The sequence below is a fragment of the Aotus nancymaae genome, unplaced genomic scaffold (assembly GCF_030222135.1).
Source record: "Aotus nancymaae isolate 86718 unplaced genomic scaffold, 86718_ANA_hifiasm-v0.15.2.pri h1tg000072l, whole genome shotgun sequence".
NCBI lineage: Eukaryota > Metazoa > Chordata > Mammalia > Primates > Aotidae > Aotus > Aotus nancymaae.
This window is the reverse complement of record NW_026988487.1, coordinates 605,724-627,510: the sequence shown is the minus strand read 5'-3', so window position 1 is coordinate 627,510 and position 21,787 is coordinate 605,724. Positions and strand designations below refer to the sequence as shown.

The following is a 21,787-nucleotide window of genomic DNA, read 5'->3' as shown; positions in this document are numbered from 1 at the left end:
AAGACACAGGCCTGGCTCCCCCAGACAGCCTTGGGTGGAGCAGAGACAGCCCCTTCTGTTAGTAAGGAAGGCTCTAGACTGTGGCCGGGAAAGGCATTCTCTTCTTCCAGAGCGCACTGTCTGAGGGGGGATATAGTCTCTGCCCTGAAGGAGCCCCAGCTGATGGGGGAGCCCCTATCCTTAGAAAGCTCTCAATGTGATGGGGGAGACACCATCCTTGCCCTCAGGAGGCTCCCAGTCTGATGGGGGAATATTGGCTCTGCCCTCAGGAGCCTGGTCTAAGGAGGGTGGTTCAGCCTCACTCCTGAGGGGAGGCATTCTGTGGCCACCAGTCTGGACGGGGCCAGTCATGCTTGACAGTGGGCTTGTTGCTAGCAGGACCCTTTGGGATGTGTCTGAGCCTGGAGGCGAGAGGCATGGGGGATGGTAAGGCTGGGGTGGGGGCAGGCGGGCTCCGCTCTCTGCCTGCTTCACACCTCTCTCCTTCCATGTGCACAGATGAGCCCACCAGCCCCAGCATTGACCTCCAAGCCAAGCACGTCCCTGCCTCTGCTGTGGTCTCCAGTGCCATGAACTCGGCCCCTGTCCTGGGCACCAGCCCATCCTCCCCGACCTTCACCTTCACCCTGGGACGCCATTACTCACAGGACTGCAGTGAGCGCTCCCCATGCCCCAGCCTCACCCTCTCCCCTGGTGCCCCATCCCAGGGGTCTCTGTTGGGCTTGCTTCCTGATGTCTGGCCTCTTCCTCTGGTTTCTGCTCCTCCTGGGGCCCCTTGGGAGAGTCACCTCCTACCCCTGCCCAGAAAGGAGGGCTCTGGGAAGCCCCTGATCTGCTGCCCCGCTGACCCTGAGGCCCAATGTGGGGGCTTTGCAGGCAGCATCAAGGCTGGCCGCCGCTCCTCCTACCTGCTGGCCATCACCACGGAGCGCTCCAAGTCCTGCGATGACGGGCTCAACACCTTCCGGGATGAGGGTCGGGTTCTGCGGTGAGGCCCTGTCTGGACGTAGGGTGGGGTGGGGTGGGGTGGGGTGGCCACAGGCGCGCTGGCTGGCTGCTCTGGGGCGAGGCTTTTGGCCCTGGGGTCCTCTATGCACGGGACAGTGTGCCGCCCCTGCTGGAAGGCCTGTGGGCCTTGGGGTTTGGTGGGTGACGTGATACTGAGGTCCCAGCTGTGCCGCCCACATCCCTCACCCTCGGCCCTTGCTTTCCAGGCGCCTGCCAAACCGTGTCCCCAGCCTGCGGATGCTCCGGAGCTTCTTCACCGATGGGGTGAGCGGCAAGTGTGTGTGTATGTGTGTGCTGTGTGGGAGCGAGGGTGTGGGAGCAGGAGGGAGGGTGCTGGGAACGAGGGTGTCGGGGAGGTGGACAGGGTGAGCAGCAAGTGTGAGTATGCGTGCAGGAGAGAAGGTATCAGAAGAGAGGGTGTCATCAGGAGAGAGGGTGTTGGGGAGATGGGCTGTAGCCTCGGTGTGGGGGTTTCTGCTCCAGCTGCTGCCTTCCCCCTCCTCCCTGCACCCCTCACCCTCGTGTCCACCGCAGGACCTGCCCTCCTGTGTGGATCCAGGCATCCCTGCATGACACCTCGCGGCCCTACCCAGGGCCTTTGGGCTTGGCATCTCCTGCCTGGACTGGCTCTTTCTAGGCCCACCCCCCATGGCCACATGACTCACTTCACTTTCTTCATGGTTTTTTAGGTCTTCTCTGAAGTTGCAGCCTCCGCTTCTGACATTTCACACCTCCCTTCGCTACTCTATGTTTTCTTCCTCAGCACACCTCATGCACAATTGGTATTTCCCTGCCTGGCTCCCCAGCTAGACTAGAAGCTCCCCAAGCTTATATTCGGGGCTTCGTTAGTTTCCTTCACTACTCTCAGTCAATACGTGCATCGTGTCTTGTCTCCAGGGGACGACGGAGCTGGGGGTGGAACTGGAAAGGTGGCCGGCCGGGACACAGGTTGAGATTGGTGGACAGGTGTTCCCAGCCTCAGGTCCTGGGGAGGCTGGATCAGGCCTGTGACAGCTCCGGCTGGTTTTCGTTGTTGTTGTTTGTTTGTTTATTTTGAGATGGAGTCTCACTCTGTTGCCCAGGCTGGAGTGCAATGGCATGATCTTGGCTCACTGCAACCTCTGCCTCCCAGATTCAAGTGATTCTCCTGGCTCAGCCTCCCGAGTAGCTGGGATTACAGGCATGTGCCACCATGCCGGCTAATTTTTGTATTTTTAGTAAAGATGGGGTTTCATCATGTTGGCCAGGCTAGTCTTGAACTTCTGACCTCAGGTGATCCACCCACCTTGTCCTCCAAAGTGCTGGGATTACCGGTGTGAGCCACCGTGCCCGACTTCAAGTGGTCTTCTTCCTTTGGCCTCCCAAAGTGCTGGGATTACAAGCATAAGCCATCACATCTGGACATACTGTTTTTTAAATCATATATTTTTTTTCGTGTGTGTGTGTGTGTGTGTGTGTGTGTGTGTGTGTGTGTGTGTGTGTTTTGAGATGGAGTCTCACTCTATTGCCCAGGCTGAAGTGCAGTGGCATGATCTCAGCTCACCAAAACCTTCACCTCCTGGGTTCAAGCGATTTTTGTGCCTCAGCCTCCTGAGTAGCTGGGATTACAGGCGTACGCCACCACACCTTGCTAATTTTTGTGTTTTTAGTAGAGATGGGGTTTCACCATGTTGGCCAGGCTGGTCTCGAACTCCTGACCTCAAGTGATCCACCTGTCTCGGCCTCCCAAAGTGCTGGGATTACAGGCGTGAGCCACTTTGCCCAGCCTCCCCCACCCCTGCTTGGATGTTTTTGATTATAGATGGACTGGAAAAGCCATCTTGATGTCAAGCCCTCTGTCTCCTGGGTTGGTTGAACACGTCAGTGATGCTGGCACCTGGCTCATTCCTTTCTTATCACTTCCTCTGCTTACTTAACTCTCCCTTGACTTGTGCCCTCTGTGGCTGGAGTCCTGCTGACATGGTCGCTTCCTCTGTTTAACTCCTTGTGGACATGACTACCTGCTCCACTCAGCATTGTCGGTGTTCCCACTTCCCCTGTTTATTTAACTCCTTGCTGACACGGTCACTTCCTCTGTTTCCTTAATTCTTCTAAGTCTGTAAAGTTTCAGGAGGCTCCGGACCGGCTCCTCTCGCGTGATGAGGCCTGTGGTCTCAGGGCCGGCCGTAGCCTCTCATCCTTCTGGCTTCACCTTTATGGATGTCTCATGACCTCAACACAAGTGGTCCAGAGAGGACAGGCAACGCCCATGAGGTCACACAGCACATCAGGGCGTAGAACAGACATACACCAGGCCCGTGTGGCCTCGAGTGGTACATGGGGTTCCTGATGCTGTTATTGTGGGAGCCACCCTAAACTGCCCTCTGTTGTCTCCCTGCAGTCCTTGGATAGCTGGGGCACCTCTGAAGATGCCGACGCTCCTTCTAAGCGACATTCAACCTCTGACCTCTCAGATGTGACCTTCAGCGATATCAGGAGAGAAGGCTGGTTATATTATAAGCAGATCCTCACCAAGAAGGGGAAGGTAAGACGGGTGGAGGAATGAGGTGGAAGCTGGCTCCAGCAGAACCCTCCAGCTTCTCCTAGACCCATCCTGACAGCCTCTGCAGCCAGAGAGAGTTTGCAGTGTAGGTTGCAGCATGAAGGATGGAGGTTAGATGCTAGGAAGAACTTCCTGGCAGGGGGATTTAAAGAACTTATGTAAAGGAAGTTAACAAGAAAGGTGGATTTTGCTATGGGACAGATTTGATCAAGTTGTGCTTGGAGTTCTGGCGAAACCATCCCACAACGACCCTGGCTTGACAGGCCACCCTGAAGATGGCTGCCAGGGCTCCTGGAAAACAAGGAGCAAGGCAAGGGTGACTTCCAGAGGAGAGCTGAGGCCCAAGAGGAAGGCAGGCAGGCCAGCAAAGAACTCAGTGTTCATCCTAAGAGCAACCAAAAGCTCTCGGGCTCGGGGGCTCTTCCCTAGGGAGTTACAGCTTTCAAATATCCATTTGGCTCCCTGGGAATGAGTAAGGGAGGGGTCACACTGGAGGCAAGAAGACCCGTTAGGAGCCACCATGGAGATCAGGTGAGAGGCGAAGGGGGCTTGGACCTGGAAGCTTCGGGGAGTAGGTGGGGAGGGCCTGGGAGGGAACCAGCAGGACCCTGAGAGGAGAAGGGCGGGGCCTTGGATCCGTGGGGTGCAAACCCTGGCCCAGGCTGTGCCGTGGGCTGGAGAAGCGGGAGGAGAGATCACTGCCTTCCCTCCCGGCGGTTAGGATGAACCTGGGTTTCACTCCGACTGCCTCACCTACCGTGAGAGCCTGGCTGACTCACCTGGCCGTGACTCAGTGTCCTCGTCTGTAAATGGAGCTAACAGTAATCCCTCGCTCGTAAGCCTATTGCTAAGGATTAAATGCAGTGATCTAAGCAAAGGTGTTACCTGTTGCCCAGGCTGGAGTGCAGTGGCATGACCTTGGCTCACTACTACCTCCGCCTCCTGAGTTCAAGCAATTCTCTGCCTTAGCCTCCTGAGTAGCTGGGATTACAGGCACGTGCCGCCACGCCTAGCTAATTTTTGTAGTTTTAGTAGAGACCAGGTTTCACTATGTTGGCCAGGCTGGTCTCTTAACTCCTGACCTCAAGTGATCTGCCTGCCTCAGCCTTCCAAAGTGCTGGGATTACAGGCATAAGCCACCGTGCCCGGCCCTGTCCAGGGTTTTAAATGAGGGCTGGGGATGCTAGGAGACTGGGGTGTCTGTGACAGGAGGAGGCAGTGTCATTGCCATTGTCCAGGTGAGTGAGGCTGGGCGCCCTGACCAAGGGAGTGGTATGGGGCCAGGTGGAGTGGACCCTTTAGAGAGTTTCCAGGGGAAGGTGGGGAGGGGCTTGCCAGCAGCTGGGAGGTACAGAAGGAGGAGGAGGAGGTGGCGGCGAGGTTCCTGGATTCCTGGCTGGGGCTGAGGGAAGGTTGTGGGTGGTGGGACCCCTGGGCTATGGCATGCTGGAGGAGCAGGTTTGGAGAGAGGAAGCCAAGGGGTTCCACTGGGGCTATCTGAAGTTTGAGGGCTCTGGACAGACCCCAGTGGAGGTGTTCTGGGGACAGAGGCTCTGAGGGCATGGCACTAGAGGGAGGACTCCCTGGGGACCACCTTTGTCTATCAGCACCAACGAGTCATGTGTGCTTCCGTGTGGAGCTTGAAGGAAGAAGGCAAGAGACCCAGCTGAGCCTTGAGAGAAGTGTGGGGGGCAGGGGAGGTTAATAGAGACTGAAAAGAGCCAGCAAGTTGGCAGCGACACGTGGGGTGGGAGCCCTGAGGCAGGGAGGGAGGGGCTGGTCATGTGCACTGTGTGAGGAGGGCCACGTGTGGACCAGCACTTCCAGTCTAACGTGTGAGCTGCGTAAGGGTCCTCGTGAGAGCGGCTGGCTCCCCCTGCCAGGGAGCCTGACCCTCAGCTCCTGGGGGCCCTGAGCCCAGTTTAGGGGCAGGAGTTGGCCCCTTCCTGCTCACTGGCCAGTTCTGGAGGACAGGCCTCCACTCCCTTGCTCCCCAAAACCTGATGCTGCTTGTTCCCTGGGTGCCGTGGCCTGGGCATTAGAGGAGGGTCTTCAAGTCAGCCTGAGGCTGTTGGTCCACCCAGGCTGTGGGCACCCTCTCCGTGCCCCTCCCAGCTCCAGCCTGTCAGAGACACAGGTTGTCAGGCAGAGGAGAGAGAGGGACAGTGACTTGTCCCTGAAGCCTCAGCCCCGGCATGGGAGCTGCATGCGGCCTTGGTGACCAACTCCCTCACTCATTTACCAGCCAGAGACACTGAGGCCTAGGAGTGTGGGTGACTCGTCCCGGGTCATCCCGCTGGTTTAGTCTCAGAGAAGTGCCCTTGTCACCACCTCACCATAACATTAAAATTCCCCTGGAGGGCCCTGCTGTCTCCTACTCTCAATGTCCCTGTCCCCATCCAGAAGTTCTGTGATGAGCAGGGCTCAGAGCACAGGAGCCACACGATGTGAGGCCACATGTGGGCTGTGCCCACCTGCCAGCCCCAGGGTCTCCTTGTCTGGTTTGTTCGGAGGGCAGAGGCCTGTGCTGGGTGTGGGGCGGTAGGCGGGCCACCAGCCAGCAGAGAGGAGCCCTTGGTCTGATGGGAGATGGAGCTCCTGCCCTCAGGGTGCTCCAAGGATCATTAATTCATCTATTCAGCAAATATTGATGAATCCCTGCATGCAGCCCCAGGTCCCAGGATATGGAAATGAGCGGCTGGACAAGCTCCCTGTCAGGACAGCCTGCGGCTGCAGTAAGGTCTTAGAAGGGATCAGGCTGATCGGAAGCAGGAGCTGCATTGAGGGAAAAATATGGTCAGACAAGGCCTCGCCGCGGAGGTGACGTTGTTGACACTGGAGCTCAGATCTGAAGGGGAAGAAGGAAGCAGCCACTTATAGAAGTGAGGGAGGGGCTTAGGCAGAAGGAACAGTGAGCGGAGAGGCCCTGAAAACGGAAAGGCGTGGCTCGCTCACCTGCAAGGGCCGCCTGGCTTGACATAGTGAGAAAGGCGTGGAGATGAGTTTGAAGAGAGGCAGGGGCAGACCACAGGAGACCTTAGATTTGACTCTGAGGGCAATGGGATCTCAGGAGGGGATCGTGAGCAGGGGAGAGATGTGATCTTTTCATTCTAACACGCTCGCCGCAGCTGCTGGCTGGGGATGCTTGCAGGAGTGAAAGTGGAGACTGGGAAGGTCTGGGTGTCCTCCAGGCAAGAGGCATTGATGGCGAGGACCCGGTGGTGGCAGGAAAGACACAGACGGGATGTTTTGGAGGCAGAACAGTTGAGACTTCCTGATGGATGGGATGTCAAGGGCGAGGAAAAGGGAGGAGTCAAGGCCAGCTCCCAGGTTTCTGGGCAACTGGGTGGGTGGACTGAGCTGGAAAAGATGGGGGTAGAGGATGGAGAATGGGTTTGATGTTAAGAAATCACATGGCCTGGCAGGTATTGTGCAAAGCGCCCATGGGACCTGCACATGAAGACACTGAGCAGGGTGGGGTCCCGGGCTGGGGCTGGGGGAGACGCTGGGCCAGGGAATGGCCATCAGCAGATGGACCTGGTTTAAAGGCACGGCACAGATGACATCCCTGAGGGAGGTGTGCAGGGAGAGGAGAGGAGAGTCAGGACAAAGTTCTGGAGTTCTGCCTCCTTTAGGGCAGGGTCTCTTACCCTCAGCTCTGCTGGCATTTTGGGCCAGATAATTCCTTGTTGGGGGAGGCTGTCCTGTGCATTGGCAATGTTGGTCAGCATCCCCCAGATGCCACAGCATACCCTCCAGCTCCCTCTACACAAATGTCCCCTGGGGACAAGCCTGGCTGTTTACAGGTGGAGAGGGCGGGAGAGGGGAAGGAGAGAAGATTAGGAAGGAGCCAGTGGGATTAGGAAGAAAGCTGGGAACACGGAGTCTCAACTGCAGAGACAGGGTCTGGAGAGGGAAGGAGGGACCAGCTGTGTCAGATGCCGCTGAGGGATTAACGCAAGAGGAGCTGGGCGCTATGGCTCATGCCTGTCATCCCAGCAATTTGGGAGGCCGAGGAGGGAGGATCACGAGGTCAGGATTTCGAGACCAGCCTGGCCAACATGGTGAAACCCCATCTCTACTAAAAATATAAAAATTAGCTGGGTGTGGTGGCGCGCACCTGTAATCTCAGCTACTGGAGAGGCTGAGGCAGGAGAATTGCTTGAACCTGGGAGGTGGAGGTTGCAGTGAACTGAGATTGCAGTGAGCTGAGATAGTGCCATTGCGCTCCAGCCTGGGCGACAGAACTAGACTACATCTTAAAAAAAAAAAAAGCCAAGGGAGAGAAGCAGCCACTGGCTTCGGCCACGTGGTCGTTCTGGGTGTCCCTGAGAGCCACTTCTGGGCAAGTGGAGTCTTGGGTTCTGAGCAGTTTTGCTGGAGTGGGGGCAGCATGGGGAGGGGCGTGGGCTGGGAGTGGCTTCCCGAGGATTTCATGTACAGAGGGCCATGCTGGGTGTCTGGGCGTTGCCACCACCCGGTGAGTGTTGATGCTGGTGTTTAGAGGGGAGAGGGCTGGGGCATGCTGGGGCGCTTGAGGGTGATGGGTAGGGGTGTCCAGCAGGTGAAGGGCTGAGAGAGCATTGTTGGGCTGTGGGCAGCAGGCTGCCCAGATCCAGCCGAGTGGAACGGGGGCTCCTGATAGGCTGTGTGGGGCCCATCCCCCGTCTGTCCTCTGTCTGCTACTCTGAGGGCGGTGGGCAGGACTGGCCTCTCACCACTTCCGTCTCCCCCAACCCCGTGTCTCCCTGCAGAAAGCGGGCAGCGGCCTGCGCCAGTGGAAGCGGGTGTACGCCGCGCTGCGGGCGCGCTCGCTCTCGCTGAGCAAGGAGCGGCGGGAGCCCGGGCCGGCGGCGGCGGGGGCTGCGGCGGCCGGCGCAGGTGAGGACGAGGCGGCGCCAGTCTGCATCGGCTCCTGCCTCGTGGACATCTCCTACAGCGAGACCAAGAGGAGGCACGTGTTCCGGCTGACCACCGCTGACTTCTGTGAATATCTCTTTCAGGCTGAGGACCGGGATGACATGCTGGGCTGGATCAGAGCGATCCGGGAGAATAGCAGGGCCGAGGGCGAGGTGAGGGCCTGGCCCGCCCGGCAGCCACGGAGGGCGGGCAGGGTGGCCTCTCACCAGCTGTGGACCTGGGATGACCGTTCTGAGCCTCACTTCCCTCTGCTAGAAAGGGGGACTGACAGGAGTACACCTCTCAATTGTGTCCCCCGAGGTTTTGGGGTAAGGAGGGTGCGTGGGCAAGGCTCACAGAGGACCTGGGGTCCTCAGGTCCGGGGACTGGCAGTCACCATCTTGACCTTAGTGATGACAAGGATTATGACTGTGTCAGGGTCACTTTGGGCAGACTCTGGCATGGAGGGGTCAGCTCCAGGCCAGTGCCAGCTTTTTGCAGGAGGCGAGGAAGGCAGGGGCCTCCTATGGAGTGTGTTAGGCCATGAGTGCCCCCGCTCCAGAACTGCACAAGGCTGGCCTGTCTGCAGGGGGATGAGCACACCGACCTTGTGAGGAGGCCAAGAGGCTTGGCTTTGGCCACAGGTTGGCAGGGGTGGAGCCAGGGCTTCGGCAGGGATTTTGGGAGAATTTTTATTTTTTTGAGACGGAGTTTCACTCTTGTTGCCCAAGCTGGAGTACAATGGCACAATCTTGGCGCACTGAAACCTCTGCCTCCCAGGTTCAAGCAGTTCTGCCTCAGACTTCCAAGCAGCTGGGATTACAGGCATGCACCACCACGCCCGGCTAATTTTGTATTTTTAGTAGAGACGGTGTTTCTCCATGTTGGTCATGCTGGTCTCGAATTCCCAAACTCAGGTGATCTGCCCACCTCGGCTTCCCAAAGTGCTGGGATTATAGGTGTGAGCCACCGAGCCCAGTGAGAATTTTTTTATTTTTTGAAACGGAGTTTTGCTCTTGTTGTCCAGGCTGGAGTGCAATGGCGTGATCTTGATTCACCACAACCTCTGTCTCCTGGGTTCAAGAGATTCTCCAGCCTCAGCCTCCTGAGTACCTGGGATTACAGGCACCCACCACCATGCCTGGCTAGAATTATTATTACTATTATTTTTAATGGCACCTCTTACAGTCAGCTGTACCTGCACTCCAAGGGCCTGGGGGGGATTCCTCCCCATTCACTCCCTTGGCCAGGAACCTGCAGAGAGGTGCCTTGAGACACCCACACAAAGCCATATGGGTGTCCTGGGCCTGGGGTCTCTGCCAAGAGGGCAGGGGGCCCAGGCCTGCTCTGGGCATGGAAGGGGGCGCTGGTGCACGGCCTCTCGCTGAGGATATATCCTCTTGCTGACCAGGCTCTGCTCTCCCTGAAATAGCTTTCCCCACTGCAGGGAGGAAGGCACCTGGAATCTGGGTCCTCCTCTGGGGGCCTGGCTTATCTGCCCCCAACAAGGCGTGATCAGGGGGGTCCCAAGCCACTGTCACTAAGGCAGTAGCAGCCTCTCCTGGGGCCCCTCCTCCGCACCTGCTCAGCGTCTGCCAGGACGGTGGCAAGTGCTGCCTGTGTGATTCTGCACCCAGCCCCGAGCCTGCCCTGTTAGGCCCCATGTTTATTACCGAGGATACTGAGGCTCAGAGAGGCTAAGAGGCTTCCCCAAGGCCCCACAGCTGGTGAGAGGGTGCGGGGAAGTCTGGGCCTGGTCTTTCTCACTCCAGGGTCTGGGCTGTCCACCTGGCAGGTGGACAAGAGGGGAGTCAGGGTCCGGAATAAGTCCTGGGGTGGGCTGGCTGTGGGCACTGACGTGGCCCACTCTCTCCTCTCCTGCTCTAGGACCCCGGCTGTGCCAACCAAGCTCTGATCAGCAAGAAGCTTAATGATTATCGCAAAGTGAGGTGAGGCCCAGCTTCGTGGAACTGTCCCCTCTGTGGGGGTGGCGGTGGGGCTCTAGGCAAAGGATGTTCTCCTGACCCACCTCCAGGACCACCCTCTGCTGGGGGAAGGGGCATTCAGGGTCTCCGGCTGCAGTCAGGCATGGAGGTGTTGCTACAGGATAGAGGGAAGGCCCTGAGCAGCAGGAGGCCAGGGTGGGTGGCCTTCTGGGCCACCCCAAATGAAGACCTCTCCTCTCCTGCTTTTCCTACACAGCCATAGCTCTGGGCCCAAAGCTGATTCCTCCCCCAAAGGCTCTCGAGGCCTGGGGGGCCTCAAGTCTGAGTTCCTCAAGCAGAGTGCAGCACGTGGCTTCAGGACTCAGGACCTGCCCGCAGGGAGCAAGGGTAGGAAGGTGGCTACTGAGACAGGGCGGTGTGTGGGCCAGGGGACATGGGGAGGGGAGGGCATGTGTATGCATTGGGTTGTGTCTGCTTGTGTGTGCCAGGGTTACCCGGTATGTCTGTCCACGTGTGCATGCCTGTGAGGGTCTGGGGACTCTCAGGATCTCGGGGAGGAAGGGCCTGGAGCCTGATTCCCCTCCCTGATGCCCCTGCCAGTGGTCCTCTAATCTCTGCTGGTGTCTCTGCAGGGGCGAGGCCCACCCTTTCCAAGAGCAACCTTTCCCATCTGCTCTCACCTTTGACCATTAGAAAGTTCTTCCCTGGCCACGCAAGGTGGCTCACACCTGTAATCCTAGCACTTTGGGAGGCCGAGACGGGCAGATCACCTGAGGTCAGGAGTTCAAGACTACCCTGGCCAACATGGTGAAACCCTGACTCTACTAAAAATACAAAAAAAGTAGCTGGGTGTGGTGGCATGCACCTGTAATCCCATCTACTGGGGAGACCGAGGCATGAGAATCACTTGAGTCTGGGAGGTGGAGGTTGCAGTGAGCCAAGATCATGCCACTGTACTGCAGTCTGGGTGACAAAGGGAGACCCTGGCTTAAAAAAAAAAAAAAAAAAAAAGAGAAAGTTAGTTCTTCCCTTGGACCAGCAGGCATGGTTGCTGATACCTATAATCCCAGCATTTTGGGAGGCTGAGGCTGGAGGATTGCTTAGGCCAGGAGTTTGAGACCACCCTGGGTAACATAGCAAGACCCTATCCCTACAGAATATTTTTTTACGTTTTATTTATTTATTTATTTAGAGACAGAGTCTCACTCTCATCTAGGCTGGAGTGCAGTGGCGTGATCTTGGCTCATTGCAACCTCCACCTCTCAGGTTCAAGCAATTCTTGTGCTTCAGCACCCCCAGTAGCTGGGGTTATAGGCACGTGCTACCACACCTGGCTAATTTTTGTAGTTTTAGTAGAGACAGGGTTTCACCATGTTGGCCAGGCTGGTCTCGAACGCCTGGTCTCACGTGATCTGCCTGCTTCAGCTTTCCAAAGTGCTGGGATTACAAGCATTAGCCACTGTGCCTGGCAAATTTTTCTTTTTTTGAGACGGAATCTCACTCTGTTGCCAGGCTGGAGTACAGTGGTGTGATCTCGGCTCACTACAACCTCCGCCTCCCAGGTTCAAGCGATTCTCCTGTCTCAGCCTCCTGAGTAGCTGGGACTACAGGCATGCGCCACCACACCCAGCTAATTTTTGTATTTTTAGTAGAGACGGGGTTTCACCATGTTAGCCAGGATGGTCTCAATCTCTTGACCTCGTGATCCACCCACCTCACCCTCCCAAAGTGCTGGGATTACAGGCATGAGCCACTGAGCCTGGCCAAAATTTTTTTAATTAGCCAGGTATGGTGTCGTGAGCCTATAGTCCCAGCCACTGGGGAGGCTGAGGAGGGAAGATCGCTTGAGCCCAGGAATTTGAGCTGCAGTGAGCTATGATCATATCACTGTACTACAGCCTGAGGGACAGAGACCCTATCTCTAAAGAAACAAAGAACGTTCTATGGCTCCCACCTTGTAGTTTTGGCCCATGAGGCCACATGGAAGTCCTTGCATTGGTCTGGGCCTCTCCTCTGGGGTAAGCATCGTCCCCATTAGGCCTTCTCTCTTGCCATACAGTGTCTCATCAGCCCTGGGCATCTGGGTGCTTCTCTGATGGAGTCCCCATACGTCCACATGTGTGAATGTGGCAGTGAGTGTGTGTGAGCCTACTGGGCACCCCAGCTCACCCTGGCTCTCTGTCTCCCCCACGTCAGATGACAGTGCTGCAGCTCCCAAAACCCCCTGGGGCATCAATATCATCAAGAAAAATAAGAAGGCCGCCCCAAGGGCGTTTGGAGTCAGGCTGGAGGAGTGTCAACCAGCCACGGAGAACCAGGTGGGTCTCTGCCACATGCCAGAACAGGCACGGCAGGGGGGACACCGAGGCACAGAGGGTCAGAGCAGCAAGTGACATGGAACCAGCTCTCCACCTCATTGTACAAACACAGCTGGGAAAACAGCCCAGAGAGGAGAAGGTCCCTGCCTGCCCCGGGCCTTCCAGGGAGGTAGCAGCAGGGCCAAGGCTGAGCCCGGTTCCTTCTCAGACCATGGCGAGGCTTTGGTATCATTTCTAGCTCCCAGACTGGAGGCAGCAAGGGCCTTGTGTTCCCCGAAGGGTTCCTGGCAGCAGCTCTGGGCCTTGCACTGTCGCCATCTTGGCCTCCCCTGCTCCTCTGGCCCCCGTCCCCCTAACACCCCTGCCCTGTATCCCCAGCGTGTCCCCTTAATCGTGGCTGCATGCTGTCGCATTGTGGAGGCTCGAGGGCTGGAGTCCACGGGCATTTACCGAGTGCCCGGCAACAACGCAGTGGTGTCCAGCCTGCAGGAGCAGCTCAACCGCGGGCCTGGGGACATCAACCTGCAGGATGAGGTGGGTGAAGCTGGGGGGTCTGTGGAAGGGGGGCCGACGTGGTGTGCAGGTGGCGCTCTGCTTGGAGAGTTCTGCGGCCTGTTGTGTTGCATGCATGGTGCCCTGTGACATGCCTGGCATCGGTCCAGGCTGAAGGATTGATGGGCATCACTCCAGGCTGAAGCAGAGCAAGTAAATGCAGTCATGGCTGGGGAGCTCTGAGGCAGAGGCCCAGAGGACAGAGGGAGGTTTTGTCCGAGTGTTTAGAATGAGTAGAGTTCACTACGAGCCGGTGAAAGCCAGGTAAGGCTGTTCCTGGCAACAGAATGGCCTGTGCAATGGAGTTAATGTTTTCTGCTATGGTTTGCTCTGTTGCATTCCCTCCTTCTCTTCCTCCTCTTCCTAATCCTTTTTTTTTTTTTTTTTTTGAGACAGAGTCTCGCTCTATTGCCCAACTGGAGTGCAGTGATGCGATCTTGGCTCACTGCAACCTCCGCCTCCCGGGTTCAAGCGATGTTCTTGTCTCAGCCTCTGAGTAGCTGGGATTACAGGTGCACACCGCCATGCCCAACTAAGTTTTGTATTTTTAGTAGAGATGGGGTTTCGCCCTCTTTGCCAGGATGCTCTCGATCTCTTGACCTCGTGATCCGCCCGCCTCGGCCTCCCAAAGTGCTGGGATTACAGGTGTGAGCCACCACGCCTGATCTCTTCCTAATCCTTTAACAATGTAAAAACCATACTTAGCTCAAGGGCCATCCAAAGGCAGGCTGTGGCTGGATTTTGCCTACAGACTGTGCCTGGTTTGCAGACCACCGGCTTAGAGAAAGGGGAATGTTGGGTGTTTTCTAGAATAGCCAGCAATTTGGGTGGCTGCAACATGGAGAGAGTGGCTGCTTAGGTGAGATGAGACCAGCTTGCGAAGGGATCTGCAACCACACTCAAGTGTTTCCAGCAGGGCCTGTGATTCTCAAATGCTGTTCCCCAGAGTCCTAGGGTTCCCCAGAGGGGCCTCGGGAGGCCAGGGGCAGGTCAGGACCCCCTGTCCTTGCTAGGGCAACCTGCTTTGCCCTGTCTGTTTTACTGGGTTTTCCTGTACAATTTTATTTGCCCAAAGGGGCTCTGATGAAAAAGATATTTTGGAAACCATGAACGTGGGCAGTGATGTCCCATGAGTCACACACGTGAAGCCTCACGAAATACATGAGTCTTCCTGTCCTTGGGGAATGGGGAGATGAGACAAGTGTGTGAGAAATTGTGGACAAGAGAAAAAGCTCTCTTATCAGGGACCACACTGTGATGAGGAAGGAGAGGGTGCTCAGGCTGGAGCAGGTGGTGGCTCCCGGGTTTGAGTATCTGAGGAATGAATAGGAGGGGGCAGGTGGACCACAAGACCGTGGAGTGTGAGATGATGGCATTTTCCATAACCCCAGGGAGGGGGTTTGAGGGTTAGTGCAGAGAGTGGATCCGCCTCCTGGGCTTGGAGGTAGGGAGGGTGAGGCCCCGGGGGACAGAGATGGCATTTGATGGCTTCACTGAAGCCTTCAACCTTGATCTGATGGACAGTAGGGAGCTTTTGATGGTTCATAAGCTGGGGAGGCATCGTGAGCGCAGTTCAAGAAAGAGTGATGCTCCTGCTCATGCCCGATGGATAGGAATGGGGAGGGCAGGGGTCTGAGGAGAAGGCGCTGACCTACGGAAACACTAAGGGTTGGAGGACTTGGTGGTCCCAGAGGAATGGGGAGGAGGGGAGCAACCCTAAGAGCTGGCTGTCTGAGAGGGGGAAAGAGGGGCGAGGAAGAGCCGCACATTTGAGCTGGGGCTGGTGGTATCTCCCCTGGCAGAAACCAGGGAGTAGCATGAGAGGTGGACCGGAGGGGCCGTCTCAGGGAGTGGCTCCATTGGATTTGGGGTGTGGAAAGTCCGCTGCATGGGGTGAGGCCGTAAACAGGCATAGATTGAGCATGGACTCAATCTATGAGTGGCATGGGTCCTGCTGTGGCTTGGGCATGGGATGACTGAAGGCAGGCAGCAGAACAGCAGGGGCCATGCTCAGAGTGGGGCAGAAGGAGAAGGCCGCCGGCGAGGCTGGGTGAGGGCAGGCGCTTCACTCCGGAGAAGCCAAGAAGCCCTGGCTGGGGCCTTGGGCTTGGCAGCTGGGAGATGAGACGAGCCCACACCTGAGGGCCAGGAGGTAACGGGGTCGGGTGGGCAAGAGCTGCACTGGGTGTGCATGGGTGTGTGTGGTCAGCTTGGCCTCAGCCAGGGATGAGGGGGCCGTGCTGGCAGGCAGCTGGTCTAAGCCAGGGCCGGATGGGGACCTGGCAGGTGTATTGGGTGTGTCATTTTGTCTTAGACATCATTGCGTCATTTGCTGTGGGGCGTGCTGGGAGTCAGTGTGGTGGGGGACGAATTTAATCCCCCGTGAGCCTAGGGGGAGGGTATTGTTTGTGGGATTGTCTGACATTAAGCTGTGGATCCATTGTAATGAGTATGTGTGCAGCTGCGTTGTGTCTCTTTGTTGGGAGTATTAGGTCGCTTTCTGGGGCTGAGTTATTCGGAGCCATTCCCAGCAAGGTGGCTGTGCCTGCCTTGGCGGCAGTGTGTGGTGATGGTGCCACCTGGTGGACAGAATGGACAACGACCCAGCCGTTCGTTCTGTACTTAACCATTTATTTTAGACCAGGGTTTCTCAACCTCAATGGGCATTTGGGGAAGAGCAGTTATTCACTGTGTGGGGTTGCCCTGTACGTTGGAGGAAATGTGGCATCATCCCTGGCCTCTATCCACTAGATACAAGTGGCGCCTCCCAGTTGTGAAAACCAAAATGGCTCCAGACATTGTTAAATGTCCTCTGGGGGTGGAGTGGGGCTCTGGGGGACAAAATTGCCTCCTCTATCAGAACTACTGATTTAGGCCATGGAAGTACCAGGTTAACTGTCCTAGCTAGGTGATAGGGAAGTGAGACAGACAGGATCCCAGCTCCTCCTGGAGCTTACAGTCCTGCAGGGAGACAGGCATGAACACGGACACAAAAGCAGGAAATAAGCAGGATTAAGCGGCACGAAGGAAACAAAGTCAGGGCTGGGGTACAGGTGGCGGGCAGTGGTGAAGATGGCTGCTTTAGCTATCGGTCAGAGAAGGCCTCTCTGAAGAGTAACTTTTAGGCGGGATGAGGAACCAGTCTTGTGGAGGCAGGGAGGAACGTTCTAGTTAAGGGAACCAGCATGTGTAGAGGGCCTGAGATAGGAAGGCACTGGCACCAATGACTGCTGGGTCAGGGATGCTTCACCTGCGCCCAGTGGAGGAGGCAGCTGTCACTCAGTGTGTCCCGCAGTGCCTGGCCTAAAGAAGGCTCCTGGGACTTTCTGTGGATGGGCAGGTGTTGGAGCCTGGGGCAGGGAGGGTCTGGGGCCAAGTGTGAGCGTGGGCACAGGACCTCGCTGGGGACTCAGTTCTGCTGCCACCACCCTGATGAGCAGAGAGCTTGGTCTAAGTGGGTCCCGAGAAGGCCTGGTGGGCTTGATTGGGCTCTGGGGTGATCACAGAGGCACGGACATCAGGCTGGGCCTGCTTGTGGCCTGACATCTGCTCTCCCCCGCAGCGCTGGCAAGACCTCAATGTGATCAGCAGCCTGCTGAAGTCCTTCTTCCGAAAGCTGCCCGAGCCTCTTTTCACCGATGGTGAGTAGGAGGTGGAAGTGGGGGCGGGGAGGGGATGCCACTCTGTGCTGCACCCTGACCACAACTTTTTTATTTGGTTTGTTGATTTTACTTTTTTTCTTTTTTTGAGACAATCTTGCTTTGTTGCCCAGGCTGGAGTGAAGTGGTGCAATCACAGCTCATTGCAGCTTCAGGCTCCTGGGCCCAAGCAGTCTTCCCACCTTAGCCTCCTGAGTAGCTGGGACAACAGGTGCACACCACCACACCCAGCTAATTAAAAAATATATGTGTGTGTGTATATATATATATATATAGTTTTAAAGAAATTGGGGGTCTCTCACTATGTTGCCCAGACTGGTCTTGAACTCCTGGGCTCAAGCAATCCTCCTGCCTGTTCCAGCCTCCCAAAATGCTGGGATTACAGGCATGAGCCACCACACATTTTCTTTTTTAAACACAAAAGCTTGTAAAAAAACGTAGATTGTACAGATGTGAATAAAGAAAACAGCACAGGACCCTGTGAATCTCCCATTCCCTTTCAAGGGAGGGTTGCAGCTAACACTTTCTGAGGATTTACTGTGTGCCAAGCACAACTCCCTACAGCAACTTCCCTCTACAGACTGCGCACCTGAAGCTCAGAGAGGTTAAATGCCTTGCCCAAGGCCACACAGGTTGCACGTGGCAGAGCCAGGATTCTACCTCAGGTGTTGGGCTCCAGAGCTAAGCTCTTGGCTGCTTGCTGAGCTACTTATTCACAACCGGTTGTGTTTCTCTCCTGGCCCCCTTATGCATGGTAGAGATACACACATGCATATGCAGGGTTTGGAGTTGGGTGGGTTCAGGGGTGTCCTGGCAGATGTTTAACATCGGTCTCTAGGGGAGAAAAGCCCTAATGTCTCGAATTTTCCAGCTTCCATGTTGTAAATACTCCCATCATGGCTTATTCAAGCCACCAACATGATGTCACCAACATGGAACTGGGGAGAGATGCCCATAGTCGCTCTCAGGAGCCGGTGTGAGCGGACTCCAGCACACCGCTGGTTGAATTGTTTTTAACAAAAGCAGAGATGTAATTCTGAGGTTCATTCGTGTCAGTGCAGAGAGCTCTACCTCATTCTTCTTTTAAATCAGCCACATAGAATGTCATGGTTTGAATAGACTATAGTTTCTTTAAGTACTCCTCTATTGATGGATATTTGGGTTGTCTTCAAATGTTTGCTATTATATAACCTGTTGCAATGGCTTTCCTTGAATCAGTCCTTGCACACCCAGATCTGTGCTCTCTGAGGAGATTCTTAGATGTGGAATTGCTCCGTCAAAGTCCCAGTGAACCTTTTTGAGAGCTAATGTCAATTGCACTCTAAGAAAGAGGCCCTGGTTTAGACTTCCACTAATAATGTAATGCCTGTAATCCCAGCTACTTGGGAGGCTGAGGCAGGAGAATGGCTTGAACCTGGGAGGCAGAGGTTGCAGTGAGCCGAGATTGTGCCATTGCACTCCAGCCTGGGCAACAAGATCGAGACTCCATCTAAAAAAAAAAATAAAAAAATAAAAATAAAAAAAAAGCAAGAGTTTGTTTCCCCACATACCCATCAGCATTGGATATTATTACTATTGTTATTATTTAAAGGCTGTGCGTGGTGGCTCACACCTGTAATCCCAGCACTTTGGGAGGCCAAGGTGGGTGGATCACCTGAGGTCAGGAGTTCAAGACCAGCCTGACCAATATGGTGAAACCCTATCTCTAATAAAAATACAAAAATTAGCTGGGTGTGGTGGTGTGCACCTGTAGTCCCCGCTACTAGGGAGGCTGAGACAGGAGAGTTGCTTGAACCTGGAAGGCGGAGGTGCAGTGAGCCATGATTGTGCCACTGCACTCCAGCCTGGGTGACAGAGCCAGACTCCGTCTCAAAAAATACATAGTAAAAATAAAAATTATTATTATTTGACACAGAGTCTCACTCTTGCTCAGGCTGGAGTGTAGTGGCATGATCATGGCTGACTGCAGCCTTGACCTCCTGGGCTCAAGTAATCGCCCCACCCAGCTTAAGTAGCTGGGACTACAGGTTTGCACCACCACACCCAGCTAATTAAAAAAAATTTTTTTTTTTTTTTTTTTTTGGTAGAGGCAGGGTCTCACTGTGTGGCTCAGGCTGGTCTTCAACTCCTGATCTAAAGCGATCCTCCCGTGTCGGCCTCCCAAAGTGCTGGGATTATAGGTGTGAGCTGCCTCACCTAGACAGTATTGAATATTCTTAATATTTTAAACTTTTGCTAATCAGATAAGGGAAATGGTATCTCATTATTGTTTTTATTTTCATTGCCCTCATTACTAGGTAGGGAGATTAAATCTTTTTTTTTTTTTTTTTTTTTTTTAAAGACGGGGTTTCACCATGTTGGTCAGGCTGGTCGAACTCCCGACCTCAGGTGATTCGCCTGCCTTGGCCTCCAAAGTGCTTGGATTACAGGCGTGAGCCACCACGCCCGGCCTAAATCATTTTTTATTAGCGTGGTGGCTGTTTCTATTTTCTCTGTCATTGCTTGAGCAGACCATGCACCCATTTTTCCATTGGGTTGTCTTTTTCTCATGTTGATTTGTGGGAGACAAGATCTTTGTGTATTATACATATTAACCCTTTGTTAGTTTTTGCAGATATTTGCTCTGGCCTGCCATTTGCCTTCTCACTTTGCAACATAGAAACTAAAAGCAGGCTGGTCCGATGGTAGTGGGTTGTCAGAACTTATTAACATTAGTGTCACTAATTAAAAAAAAAAAAAAAGAAAGAAACTAAAAGCAGGCTGGACATGGTGGCTCACGCCTGTGATCCCAGCACTTTGGGAGGCTGAGGCGGGCAGATCACCTGAGGTCAAGAGATCGAGACCATTCTGGCCAAGATGGTGAAACCTCGTCTCTACTAAAAATACAAAAATTAGCTGGCTATGATGGTGGGCACCTGTAATCCCAGCTACTCAGGAGGCTGAGGCAGGAGAATTGCTTGAACCTGGGAGACAGAGGTTGCAGTGAGCTGAGATTGAGCCATTATACTCCAGCCTGGTGACAGAGTGAGACTCCTTCTGAAAAAAAGAAAAGAAAAAGAAACTGAAAACAATTTTTTTTTTTTTGAGACAGAGTTTTACTCTTGTCACCCTGGCTGGAGTGCAATGGCACAATCTCAGCTCACTACAACCTCTGCCTCCCAGGTTCAAGTGATACCCCTGTCTCAGTCTCCTGAGTAGCTGGGATTACAGGTGCCCGCCATCGTGCCCAGCTAATTTTTGTATTTTTGGTAGACAGGTTTTGCCATGTTGGCCAGGCTGGTCTCGAACTCCTGACTTTGGTTGGTCCACCCACCTTGACCTCCCAAAGTGCTGGGGTTACAGGCATGAGCCACTGTGCCTGGTCTAAAAATTTTTTATTTTATTTACTTTTTTGAGACTGAGTCTCACTCTGTCACCCAGGCTGGAGTGCAGTGGTGCAATCTCCAATCACTGCAACCTCCGCCTTCCAGGTTCAAGCCATTCTTCTGCCTTAGCCTCCCAGGTGGCTGAGATTACAGGTGCCCACTACCATACCCAGCTAATTTTTGTATTTTTAGTAAAGACAGTGTTTTCGCCAAATCGGCCAGGCTGGTCTTGAACTCCTGACCTCAAGTGATCAGTGCGCCTCAGCCTTCCAAAGTGCTGGGTTTACAGATGTGAGCCACCACACCTGGCTGAAAACAATTGTTTAAAATGTGACCAAAGCTGTTCATCTTTCCTTAATGGTTTCTGCATCTCATGTTAAGAATGTCCTTAGAATTATAAAAATATTTTCTTATTTTTTCCCCAATGCTTTTATAATTTTCACATTTGGCTCTGCCATATGATTAAATTTGTGTGTTGTGAGCTAGAAATAATCCTCCCCCAGATGGTAGCCATTTGTCCCGGGGACATCTGTTGGGGCCCCCATCCTTCCCCCATTGAAGTACTGTCTTTATTATATAGTAAACATCCACACGGCCCCTTTGACCCCCGTTCTAGCCTTAACATTGCTCTGCCTTTTCTGCTGCACCAGCCGGCGTCAGCTGTGCTCTTCTTTCAGGATGTTTCCATCTCTGGTGGGGCAGATCCTCCCGAGTCACTCTTTCTTTAAAAACTATTCCTGGCTGTCTTTGTGCATTAGCTCATCCAGATGAATTTCAGAATAGGCTTATCATGTTCCATGTTTTAAAGGTCCCCTGGACTTCTTCTGAAGGGAGTTGGGGGAATTCTTGGCAGGGGGTGTCTGAGGCCCCTCCTCCTCTCCAGGTGCCCTTCTCTTCTGACCTGCTGAACCTTGTTATCCATGTCCTGGAGACGGGGGGGGGGCAGGGACCCCTTTTCTGGGATCAGCTTGCAGCTCAGAGTTTATTGCTTTCCAAATGAACACACCTGGGCTACCCCGGGTCAGGTGCACGCCCGAATGCAGCTGTGGTGGGTTTGGTCACAGACACAAAACACAGCCCTCCCAGCATGCCCTTGGCCCGGAAGCCCCCTCCCAGCAGGCCCTTGGCCCGGAAGTCCACCCAGAGAACAGACGAAGGCACTGCCCCCACCTCTCTAAAGAGTGTCCGCTGTGTTCTAGACAAATACAACGACTTCATTGAGGCCAACCGCATTGAGGACGCACGGGAGCGGATGAGGACGCTGAGGAAGCTGGTAAGGAGTGAGAGGTGCTGCTAGGCCCGAGGTGGGTCAGCCGCCCGAGCACCTCTGTCCCAGGAAGCTGGAGGCTGGGAGGCCAGTGCCGCCAGTGACCCCTGTGGCCTTGCAGGAGCCCTGCTCCACTCAGGGCCTCAGTTTCCCCATCCACACAGAACAAGGGGTGAGAGAGTGGACTCCAGACTCCCTGAGGCATGGTAGTGGGAGTTCTTTGGGGCATGG

General features: G+C 54.8%; 1 protein-coding gene across 2 annotated transcripts in view; it reads left to right on the top strand.

Moving 5' to 3' along the window:
- ARHGAP23 (Rho GTPase activating protein 23) overlaps positions 1–21,787 on the top strand; it is a 91,140-nt gene that overhangs the window by 48,900 nt on the left and 20,453 nt on the right. For both annotated transcript variants that reach the window (XM_064367475.1, XM_064367476.1), the window contains exons 8-18: positions 499–654; positions 877–988; positions 1,215–1,272; positions 3,389–3,532; positions 8,305–8,622; positions 10,337–10,398; positions 10,652–10,782; positions 12,592–12,713; positions 13,092–13,247; positions 16,828–16,906; positions 21,489–21,562. In XM_064367475.1, the coding sequence (XP_064223545.1) occupies positions 499–654; positions 877–988; positions 1,215–1,272; positions 3,389–3,532; positions 8,305–8,622; positions 10,337–10,398; positions 10,652–10,782; positions 12,592–12,713; positions 13,092–13,247; positions 16,828–16,906; positions 21,489–21,562 (1,412 nt within the window). The remainder of the gene's footprint in view (positions 1–498; positions 655–876; positions 989–1,214; positions 1,273–3,388; positions 3,533–8,304; positions 8,623–10,336; positions 10,399–10,651; positions 10,783–12,591; positions 12,714–13,091; positions 13,248–16,827; positions 16,907–21,488; positions 21,563–21,787) is intronic.